The sequence below is a fragment of the Alligator sinensis genome, unplaced genomic scaffold, assembly GCF_000455745.1.
Source record: "Alligator sinensis unplaced genomic scaffold, ASM45574v1 scaffold879_1, whole genome shotgun sequence".
Taxonomy (NCBI): Eukaryota; Metazoa; Chordata; order Crocodylia; family Alligatoridae; genus Alligator; species Alligator sinensis.
In genome coordinates, this window is record NW_005842250.1 from 858,191 (window position 1) to 870,457 (window position 12,267).

The window sequence follows — 12,267 nt, forward strand, 5'->3', positions numbered from 1 at the left end:
AGGGAAAATAAAGAATGCATTTGTGAATACTGCTTCCCATGGGTGTGGTATAAAATATACAGTGTATGCTGAGTGCAGCGTAGGGATGAGTCATACCCAGCCACAAATCTACCGTCTTGGTATATGCCTGCATTGGCCACTGTTCTGTCCCCCAGGTTTCTCCTGAAGAGGTTTGGGTCCCCCATGGGTATTTATTGTGCCTGCTCTCTTGTGATGTCTTATGAACTCTAATGAACTTGTTCAGAAATAATAGGATTTGGAGAGAAATTGTCTTTCCAGCTCTTTCACTGGAGGTGCAAATCTTGAATACCATGAAAACAATAGATTAAATGTAGACTCCTCTGTGATTGTTTGGGACTGGATTGCACTGCCTTCCCCCTTTAAACCAGCTTTTAATTTAAAGGGTTAAAGGTCCTTTCCTACCTAAGCTCCTTCCAGGCTAGTTGCAATGTTGTATCTAGACCAGGGAGGATATATATAAATTCCCTCCATCTCTTTGGGTCTATTTATAGCACAGCAGGCAGTGGCAAAGGCTCTCCTCAAAGCTTCATCTTCTACAAACAGTCTTTGCAGACAGCAGAGAGATAAATTTAACATGCAAGATTTCTTAAAGAGACAGCTGTTCATTGACGCGCGTGCTCTCTCTTCCCCTCCATGTGCATCCATGGCTCAGTTGAGTGTTATCGCTCTTTCCTTTGCCTCCCCTCCCCCCCTTTACCTCTTTATCAATCCCCTTCTCTTGTTCTAGCTCTTTTCTCTTCCTTATTGATTTTTTTGGATTGATCTGAGTCTCATTTTCTCTGGTCTCTCCATCTGCCCAATGACAAGGCTCAAAGGATAACAAAGCTTTCCCGTTAACAGTTCAGTAGTTATGCCTGCATCATAAAAAATGTGTTGCTTGATTAATGCCTTCCAGATGGTTAATTGAGAAAGGGGAGAGGGAACTGATCCTTCCCTGCTAGCTACTCTCACACATGCATGCTGCACGGAAAGGAGATTGCATTAAAAGAAGACTGGGAGATTAGGGGAGGGGGAGAAATTCCAGTGTGTATGAGGACAGAGTGGGATAATGCCAATGCCACATTTTCTGGATGAGTTACTGTATTCCAGAAATCTTGCACAGAAACACAGCATGCAAATGTATTCACCCACACCTATTCAAATGGACAGCCACATGCTCATGGACTCTCCCAGCCCCACATCAAGACAGGGTGACAAAAATATACACGTGTGTGTTTAGGGAAAGACATGTGTGCACACATGCATCAAAATCCTAAATTCCAAACTGCTTGGGCTACATCAAATTTGTGCACAGAATTGTGAACCGAAAGACAAGGAAACATGTAATTCATTGTAAAGAAAGGTCCAGATAGTGGCATTTGGATATCAGACCCCATGATAAAAAGGTAGATGAGATGGATTAGGGTGAAGAGTGGTAGATCAATAGAATTGGGTGGGTGTCATGGGGACTGGGAAAGGATGGATGGAAGGATAGATAGATATTGTGATAAATTATTCCTCCTCATACCTCACTGCAGAGCAACTTAATCAACATACACATAAATATAAAAGACAAATATATTATCTCTCTTTCAAACAGAAACATCTCTTTTTCCCTCTCATTTCTATAACTCTGCCTACTCTTACTTTTTTGGTCTCTATCTCTCTCTCCATCTATATATGAGGAGAAAACATTATGCCTTCCCCCCACCCCCCTGCACCTTTACTAAAGATACAGCCTTGATGACATGAGTCATGAAAGATTAAACCAGGCCATTGAGGGTGAGGTTTAAGCAATGTGTTCTGTCCTCCACCCCATACACCTACATCTCCTCCACAACGGCTCTCCCCGGTTACTATGGAAACAGCAGCCCCTAATGCTGCCCGACTTTCATGTCTTCCTTTATTTTTTTCCCCTTTCAGAATCACCACCACAGCTGCTTGCATGATGGATCTGAGGAGATACCCTCTGGACCAACAGAACTGCACACTAGAAATTGAGAGCTGTGCGTATGCCTCATGCCTTCCACTTCCATCCCTCCCAGTCCCCATGAGAAGTACTGCATACGTCATAAGAAGGGGAAAACAGGGGATCCCCTGCGTGTTATTTCAGCTTTCCTCCCTCCCCCCATGTGTGCTTCATGCTGTTTTTCACTCAGAGCTGCTGGAGATCTGCCTTCATCTTCACCCTTCTCCCTCCCCACCTGTGTAACATTTGTTCTCTGCCCCAGACTGGGTCCTGTGAGTGCCATACCCAGTTATCTTATATGTTGTCACTGGGCTGGGGAGAAGGAAAGAGTCTGGCCTGGTTATTCAGTCCCCCACTTAAAGAATGAGAGGCACAGGTGAAAACCCAGAAATGAAAAGTCAAGAAGGTGTGGGGAAATGGGACTCCAGCAATAGGGCAGGAACTTAAATCTTTCCATTGTGAAGCCATCCTTAACACCAGTACCATTTCATGGCCAGGTGAGTAGTTATCCCTTTCTGATAGAAAATGCACTACGGTTTCCAACAGGAATAGTGCAAAATGCTGGGTCTCACCATAATGATGATGTAGCGATTACTTTGTATTTCCTATAAGAATGGTCCCACTGCGTCCACAACATAAAACCTCCATCTTGCCTCATAACTATTTCTATGTCAGTGAGTCCCAGGATAATGGAATGTAAATTAGGTCCTGCTGGAGGCACTAATGACATATCATATCTGGCACCTCTCAGTATTTTGAGGATACTTTGCAGTTTAACCAAGAAAACAGAAGGCAGGGAATTACCTACAACTCCCCATCTCATGATTTTGCCGTCAATGGGCTACTGTCAGTCCAATTTGTTAGAGTCAGCACTTTGGTTTTCTTTGCAGTATTTGTAAAACTCATGCAGAGGATGGAAGAGACAACATTTATCTCCTGAACGCTTTTGCCTTTTATGTATTTGGCAAATTGGAAATCAAAATGGCTCCATTTCATTTACTTCCTTATTTGCATGCCAGCGTGACTGATGATGTCAGGAGCACAGCTCTGGAATTGTAGCATTCTTTATTTTATGTCCACGTGGTACATAAACAAAGGTTTCAAAAACACCAAAATAGCTCATTCACAGTGACATTCACAGTGACACAGTGACAGAGATGGATTTAAAAAACAGAGTACACAAGTAGAATCTAGAAGACATTCTTGTCCACCACAGCTGCTTATGCCAATTGCAAGATAGGTTAAATTTGGGGCATCAACTATGTATTCATGTAAATCTAATAAATACTTATCCAACTGTAACTCAGCCAAAAGAAAAAAAACATGGTTTGGACTGACGGCATGGAGAAAGACTGTGGTGGTGCATCTCTGCATCATGTAGCATGTCACTTTGAGAACCATTTGGGATGTGGTTCCAGAAAAATGCTTCTGCCTTCAGTCCTATCACCAGCTGCAGCTCTGCTAGTCTCTCCTCCTCTAATCCACTAAGGCTGTAATAATGTGGTCTTGTTGCAAAAACCATGCCCAGTGATGTGGGAAGATCATGGCAGGACAGTTATACAAAGCAATCGGAATTATTTGATAAGTGTAACTCATTCAAACAACATGCATTTGGATATGGCCAAATGAAAAGTTCTACATGTAGGTACAAAGAATATAGTCCATGCCTACACTATTGCGGAGTGTGTATGGAAACAGTGATTCTGAAAAAGATGTAAGGGCCATAGTGGATGAGCAACTTAACACTAACTCCCATTGCAATGTAGTGACAAAAACAGCCAGTGTGGTAAAGCAGGAGAGTAGGGGGCAAATAAATAATTTCACTTCTATATATAATACTAGTAAAAGTAATAGTGGGATGTTTTGTTCAATTTTGAGGTCCACATTTTAAGATGGATTTTGTAAAATTGGAAATTGTGTAGGTAAGATCCACAGAAATTACTTGAGGGCTAGAACTACTGTTTACAGTGATGCAGTGATGAGAGACTTAAAGAACTCAACTACTGTAGTTTATCAAAAAGAAGAATGAGGAGTGACTCGCTTGTAGTTTATAAGTACTTCTACAGGAAGCATTCACTGGGTTCTAAAGCACTCTGTAATCTAGTGGTAAAAAGCAGAACAAGGGCCAGAGACCAGAAGCTCAGTCCAGAAAGATTCAAGTTAAAAATAAGAAATTAATTTTTAACAATTGGGGGATTAATCATTGTAATCCATTAACAAGGAGAGTAGTAGATTTGAAGACTTTTGATGTCTCTTGCTGTCTTCAAATCTGCTTTAGCCAGACATGAGCACAGGTTCTTGGATTCATTGCAGGGGGTGACTGGGTGGCATGCAATTGCCTATAATCTAGGAAAATCAGATAAGGTGGCCTAACAGTTCCTTCTGACCTGAATCTCAGTGGATCTATGTGACCTTATGACCTGACCCTGTGCCATTCAAGTCAATGGGAGTTGGCAGTGGGTGTGGGAACAGGGCTGTGCTGAGTGACAGGAAGGCTGAGCCCTAGCTCACCTGCCTCAGCAGTGACAATCTTTTTTTTTCACAAAATAGGGAAAAATAGGGAAGCACCATCCCCAATATCTAGAAACACAAGGACATCAGTTAGTTTAGTGAACCAGATCCAACTGGGGAATATCCATGTTACCCCACTAGTGAGTTTGGTCCAATATTTGGAAAAAATGTTAGCACCTTTGAATACATGTAATAATGAGCAAATAATGGGCAAGACTTAGCAGTTTGCCCTAGCACCACCTTTAGTCACGTAGACTCTGCTGTGTAGGAGCCATATGCTTCCAGGTTTGGGAGAGGAGTTCAGTGTTTATGACCTATCTAACATGTGGCTACTCAACTGCCATTGCTTAAGTCAGCACTACCATAAGGTCATGATGGTGCCTGTGGACATCTGCACACCAAGCAGCGAACCACCCAGCTGGTTCCCTGAATATTGCCAGTATTAATACAGGCAACCCCCGCTTAGAACTCTTAATTGGTTTCTGAAAAACTGAGTGTTAAGTGAAACGAGCATTAAGCGAAACCGAAAATTTTTGACAACCCAAGATGGTGACTGAAAGTGCTTTTTAATGACTCAAGATGGTGACTGTGAGCATTATAACAAAACTTACTGAGCACTAAGTGGAATCAGGTATCAATTTAAAATGAGCGTTATTGCAAAATAGCGCTAAGTGAAACAGTGTTAAGCAGGGCTATGCTCTGCAAGGTTCTTGTGCTGCAGCGCATGTTGTGAGCAAAGGCTGTCTGTAGATACAATAAGGTTAAGGATTCGTCTTTTGCAATGAGAAATAAAATCTCCTTTCACACTTACTTTTAGAGCTCATCTACACATGGGAGTGCTCCTCCCTGATTGTCCCTGATAAACTGTTCCTGATTAACACCATTGCTAGTATACTTGTCCCAGAATGGGAGTGCCTCATTCTGGAAGGAATATCCACATATGAAGTCACTAAGAAAAAACAGTTGTTCTTTGAATTCCCACCCTACCTTAATCTGAGTTCACTTTTGTGTATAGAGAAAACCTAAGTCTCAAGATTGTGAGGTAAAAATAGGGCAGCAAATAGAAGTATGATCAACATGCTACTGAGACACATACGTGTGTTTCCCTTGATGGCTTCTCTCTTGCTACAAGTTGGTAAATGCAGGATTGTGCCTGACACTGCTCCGGGTTCTGCTTAGCACTTGTTACCTTGTGACTGTACATGCCACATCTTTCCCCTTCACAGGGCAGAATCAAACCTAAGGGAGTATTTATTTTAGGTCATTATGGACCCTCTGAGCTATCCAGCCCCTCCTTGCCACTAGTAATTCTAGTAATGCTCCTTAATCAAAGCATTCAACTTCCCAGAAAATACTGTCAACTACTCTAGGGTCAAATTTTGGCCAAAGTAGAAATGTCTAGAATCTAGGGAAATGCCCTAAATTCTAGATATTTTTTAATTCACAACATTGTTTGCTCAAATATTTTATTTATACAGAGATACTGTTTTCATGGTCCTTACCCAAAAAAGCAATATGTGATCTCCCCCTGCAGACACCTCATGAATGAAAAGCTGCACATATTGCTTTTAACACAAGCTTCTGATGTACACAAACCAGGAAGGATTGTGGGGCACAGGCCACAAATTGGAGAGCCAATCCCCATCTTCATCTTCTACTTCTGAATCTCAGAAGCACTAGGTATCTTAGCCATTTTTTCCCTTCTCCTGGTAGCTATTCTACTAAGTGGGGGAAGGATAAAATTCCCTCAAGAGGAGCCTGTGTTTACTATTTACTGATAAATGGGTTTTGTTTGGGTAAATTCAGTAAAAAAAAAAAGCATTATAGAAATGGAAGTGCTGCTTGCTGTGACTTGTCAGCTCATGTTGCCCCTATATTCTCCACCCCTACAGATGGCTACACGGTTGATGACATTGTGTTCTTCTGGCAAGGAAATGACTCAGCTGTCACAGGGATGGAAATGCTGGAGCTTCCCCAGTTCACCATCATTGAGCAGAGACTGGTCACCCGAGAAGTGGTCTTCACCACAGGTAGGGTTCTTTCTAAAGGGCTTAAGGTGACATGTAATTATTCTTTTGGAAAAACTCTAGGTGACTGCTTCTCTGACTTGGATGCTGAAGCACTTGCCTGGGATTTTTGAAGACAAGGGTCCTAATCTTGAATGCCCCTATGGAAACTTGGTTTCTCTTTTATGCCCACTGACTCTGATTTTTAGGATCTTTAGAAATCTGGACAGCAAGCAGTAAATAGTGCCATTTGTTAAAGTTATCCTCCAGGTTGCTAGCCATAACGCTGACTTCCCTCAAGCAGGGTCTCATCAGAAGGTTCTCACTTCAGCCTCCCTTTCCAGGTGGTTTTCAACTAGCTCTTGAATTTGCAGTAGAGATCGCAAGAACATGAATAATATTTCCTTAAGAAGGTGTGCAGCCTTTGAACGAGAAGTGAATCTGTTTGCGTTCATGATGAAAGGACTTGGTGAGACTGCCCATCTGATGGTTTATCTATTGTTAATCTTGAAAGCTGGCCATGCTTCAATTTTGATTACAGCCTTTTTTAACTAGTAAGAAAACACCATGCCCATTATATAGGCCACAACTTAAATCAGGACCTCATTGTGTTGGGCACTGGAAAACCCTATAAAAGTGCAGATGATGATGATGATGCTTGTTAGAAGGTTAGCTAGGCAATTGGAACAACTTTAAACAATTACAGATTTTTGCACGTCTGGTGTGAAGTTTCCCAATATGGATTGGCCTCTGTGGAAGTTACATGGGAAAATAAGATGTGCATCTACACAGACATTTTTTGGGAGAGATAGCACAAGAAAGTCAATGAATCAGACCTATTACATTCAAAGTCTCCCATCTAACCATGGACCTCATAAGTGTGTTAGTAATAGGAGTTCCATCTCAGCTGTGAAGGCAGACAGAATCCTTTTGGTACAGTCCAGAGTTTGCACAGGATGTCTAACATACAGTTTTACATTATATTTGAGTAGACTTTATTTTTTATTTTTCTGAGTCAGTATGGAACCCAAGAGTTGAAATTTTCTGTTTTCCACTGCTTAAGGAAGAACCTGTGTTCTTTTGGTGCCTGCTTTTTGATGGTTAAAGACCCAAACCTGTGGGCCCAAATAAGTATGCTCCAAAGAGCTTCTTCCTGAAGGTGACTGAGTTTGCATCATCTATGGAAGGACAAATACATAGGATTCCCCACTATCTATTATTGCATGTAAGAGGGAGGGACCAGAATGACTCCTGGGTAATTCTTCTTCCTGCTCTTGCCTCCTTATTACACACACAGCCTTGGCCCTTCTGCCAAATGACATCTCTTCTCGGTATCTGATCGGCAGGTTCATATCTCCGTTTGTCCCTGAGTTTCCGGATTAAAAGGAACATTGGTTACTTCATCCTACAGACTTACATGCCTTCTATCCTCATCACTATCCTTTCGTGGGTCTCATTCTGGATCAATTATGATGCTTCTGCTGCCCGGGTGGCATTAGGTAGGTCTTTTCATGATATTGCCCCACCAGGGCTTCCTTGGAGAAGGGGTGGGCTAGGAGAGTAGGCTGTTTATGTTCTTTTTTTTAAAGAACCAAAGATCACAATAGACATGTGCTGAGCTTTCTGTTGTCACTTAATTGATCAAAAGGAGAAGAACCACAATGAATGCTGAAAGATGTAGTTCAAACATCAGAGTTCCTTATCCTAACATCTCCACATCCCGGTATCTGGGACTTCATCTACAGTTTTGTAATGACTAGGTTTATGCTTCTTTTAGTGTGCAATGTCCCTGGTCAAGAGGCAATAAGATAAATGAACAAACTAAATATCTAAACACTGGATTGACCTTTAATCCAACCTTTAATTGAGGCAGTCTTCAAATGTAGGTATAGAAGTCCTCTGCTTACAAATATTAGAGCAGAAGTGGTATCTGCTGTCAGCATCTCTTGAGGGTCAGTGTTTAAGTGCAGAAGAGCAAGAGCAAGCCCAAATAAGCATTGTCCAAAGAGCAGAAGTTGTGGATATTTAAAAAGGGTGAGTCTCTGAATCACAGTTCAGTCTCTGCTTTGAGGATATGAGGCAGGAAGGGTCAAATATAACTGGCTTGTTGACAAGAAGGAGAGAAGAAAAAGTTACAGAGATAGCAGTCCACTGTCTCAAAGGCAGCAGAGAAGTTATACACCTATTACTGGTATATCTCATTGAAAAAAGGCAGTCAGTGACCTGCATCAGGGCAGTGATGAAAGACTAAGGGGAAGGGAGAACAGTAGAAGGGATGGAGCAAAGAGAAAAAAAAACAAAGTCACAAAAATAAGCAAGAGGTATCAGGATTCTGGTGACAGAGTTGGAGGGAAAGAAATGGAAGGAATGAGATGAAGAACAGAGATCCAAGAGGTTTGGTTATGCCAGTATTGAGTGGGGTGGCCCTTGGATACACAGAAGACTGGAAGATGATATGAAAATGGAGATAAGTAGAAGTTGAGGATAGAGACAGGAAAGACTTGAGACCCATACCAAATGAAATGAGAAAGCTGAAGACAAAGGACAGAATTTGGGGAATTGCCAAGAGCTTGATAGATGGATGAAGGAAGATGTAGGGACAGAGAACAAGTAATCATCAAGGTAGAAGGAGAACCAAAACAGCTGAACTATGAAAGTGAGGAGAGAAGAAAAAGTTACAGAGGTAGCAGTCTACTGTCTCAAAGGCAGCAGAGAGGTCACGCGCCTATTACTGGTATATCTCATTGAAAAAAGGCTGTCATTGACCTGCTTCCAGGCAGTGATGAAAGACTAAGGAGAAGGGAGAACAGTAGAAGGGATGGAGCAAAGAGAAAAAAACCAAAAGCCACAAAAATAAGCAAGAGGAATCAGGTTCTGGTGACAGAGTTGGAGGGAAAGAAACAGAAGGTGCTAGGAAGCCTATTTAAGGAGGGAAAATTGTGAGCCGGCTTGAAGGGGAAGGAAATGACCAAAGGGAGAGGAAGTGGCTAAAGCTAAAGGAATAGGAGGCAATTAGAAAAGTAAGCAAAGTGGAAAGGGGGCAAGGAGAAATGGAGACAATAGGAGGGGTAGAGAGGTAAATACAAAAAAAAGAGACCTCAGAGTCATAAGGGACAGTGAGAGTGGAGAGTGAAGGATGAAGGTGAAAACATGGTGTTCTCTGCCATACCAAACAGAGGAAGATGGGGAAAAGAATCTGCTAGGGAACTCAGGCACAGGAAAGCCAGAAGGGATTGATATAGATCATGTTGGTGATACTCAACTCTGAACCTCCTCTGCCAATGCTCCCCTGGATAACTGACTCCTGTTTTATTTCCTGTGGTGACTTATAGCAAGAGTTAGGACACAGAGCAGCTATAATCTTTCTTATTATCTTTCTGCTTTCACCCCTTCCTGCATCTACTATTGCTGGAAGACCTTGTAATGGGAAGATGTGAGAGCTGTCTGACTGCAGCCAGGGCTCCCACATCTTCTCTCTGGCACTGCTCAGAAGGGTTGGTTAGAGCAAAAAGAGAGGATGATATGGAGCCATTCCATCTTGGTAACAGACATGCCCTCTCCTTGCAGGGGTCACCACGGTGCTTACTATGACCACCATTAACACGCACTTGCGGGAGACCCTCCCAAAGATCCCGTACGTCAAGGCCATTGATGTCTATCTCATGGGCTGCTTCGTTTTTGTGTTCCTGGCACTCCTAGAGTATGCCTTCGTTAATTACATTTTCTTTGGGCGTGGCCCTCGTCAGCAGAAGAAGCAGAGTGAGCGGATTAACAAGGCAAACAACGAGCGCCACCGGTATGAAGAGAAGAGGGTGAGAGAGCAGGTTGGTTCCTTCCCTCCTTTCTCACTGGAGAAAGCAGATGCTCCATCTTCATTCAGTCTGAGTGGGCTTGGGAGGGGCTATTCTCTCTTTTGTGAGAGGTGTACCTAGTCCCCTCATTCATTAGTGCTAGACCATAGTGTACTCCTTCACAAATGTGGGGGCAGGGGGCCTACTCTCCTCCTGAGGTGCAAAGGAAATTCCTACTCCATGTTTGTTCTATTTGCCTGCTCCCACAGGGACCATCCTCTTCTTTGAGGACACAATGCAGAGGTACCCAACATGAACCAGGTGGCACTTTGCCCCCTGTATTGACAGAATACATTACAGAGCTGCATTAGTTTGTTACAAGGTAATGTAGCTTGTTCCTGGTGTCCAACAGTGGTGGCTCATGCTTTCCAATCCAGAAGTCCAAGGCTCAGCATCTGGCAGGTGACCCAACCAGTGTTGTTGTTACAATAGAAAATAATCCAAATTATCCCTATGGTCAGTGGAGTGACATAAAGGATAAATCTGACCTGGTGTGTGCCCTGTTAACACTGCCCTCTCTCTTGCCCATTCCAGGTTGATCCATATGGCAACATTCTTCTCAGCACCTTGGAGATGAACAATGAGCTGCTGGCCACAGACATGATGAGCAGTGTTGGTGACTCTCGAAACTCTGTCATGTCTTTTGAAGGCTCAGGAATCCAGTTCCGCAAGCAGCTGGCCTCTCGGGATGGCTTCGGCCACCACCTTACCTTAGACCGCCATGTCCCGCTGACCCACCATGCCGCTACCCGCAACCGTGCCAACTGCCGTCTCCGCCGGCGGTCATCTAAGCTGAAGCTCAAAATCCCAGACCTGGCAGATGTCAGCACCATTGACAAGTGGTCACGGATCATTTTTCCAATCACCTTTGGATTCTTCAACCTCATTTACTGGTTGTACTATGTAAATTGATGCCTGCAGCCTCCAAGAGAGATAGGGACAGACACTCAGACAATGACAACACAGGAGTGCTGTGGTCGTTTTGGTTTGGGTTTTACTCTTTGCTATTATTAACATTTTCTCCTTTGGTTTGTTAGGTTTATTCTAAGCTTACTCTTCTCTTTTCAGCACATTTAGCAACACAGGGCAGGGTGGGGATTGGGAAGGACAGGCAGGAAACTAGAAGAGGGGTCTTGATTCCAGAGAAGGCTGTTTTTGTCTCCATTTTGGTTTCTTGCTGAAGGACTTCACCACTGTAAACACAAAACCAACCAACCCCCCCCCTAAAAAGACAGAGAAGTTGTTAAAGAAAAAAGACAGAGTGGAAGCAGGGGAGGGGGGAGAATAGTTTATCTTTGAATGTGCTCACTAATGTGCTGCCCTCATCTCCATTGTGCCACTGAACTGTAATATCTTTCTCAATATTAATAGTTTAATCTTTCATCTGCATCTCCTCTCAGCTCTTTCCCATTTATCCTCTCATGCATTCAGTGAGAGAGGGAAATTTCATTCCCATGATAATATTTTCTTTTCTTTTCTTTTTTCTTTTCTTTCACTCACAAGTGTAAAATAATCTTTTAAACCTACAAACAAAAAGAATATTTAGTTTGGAACAGCTGCGGCAGGACACAGGGAATTACTTGGGGTGGGAAGGGGAATATAGGGGGGTGGGAGGGTGCATATAAAAAACAAAGGCACGTTTGCAAGTTGCCTTTTTCCACTTTCAGGAGTTTGCTAGCTGTTTTTTCTGGTGTGAATATGAGAACATATGTGCGTGAGTCTGTTGGGATGTATGTGTGTGTGTGTGCAAGCATGTTTTCTGGGGTGGGGAGAATGGGAGGGGGGTTTTGTAATGTCTTTTATAGAAAGAGAACACAAGTGACATTTAACTGGCAGTATTTCTGGAGAAATAGCAGAGGTTTATGTGCATATTGCAACTTCAGAAAATGTTGGGGGATGAGTCCCAGCCTGGGATAGAGTCACACAGTAA

General features: G+C 42.8%; 1 protein-coding gene across 2 annotated transcripts in view; it reads left to right on the plus strand.

Annotated features, from left to right (window-relative positions):
• The window catches only part of LOC102382075 (gamma-aminobutyric acid receptor subunit beta-4), a 124,153-nt gene extending 112,904 nt beyond the window's left edge, over window positions 1–11,249 (plus strand). Inside the window, exons 5-9 of one of the 2 annotated variants that reach the window (XM_006027533.1) lie at window positions 1,924–2,006; window positions 6,373–6,510; window positions 7,833–7,985; window positions 10,054–10,310; window positions 10,872–11,249. In XM_006027533.1, coding sequence (XP_006027595.1) covers window positions 1,924–2,006; window positions 6,373–6,510; window positions 7,833–7,985; window positions 10,054–10,310; window positions 10,872–11,249 — 1,009 coding nt within the window. The remainder of the gene's footprint in view (window positions 1–1,923; window positions 2,007–6,372; window positions 6,511–7,832; window positions 7,986–10,053; window positions 10,311–10,871) is intronic. The other variant, XM_006027534.1, reaches the window with a different exon arrangement.
• The last annotated feature ends 1,018 nt before the right edge of the window (window positions 11,250–12,267 follow it).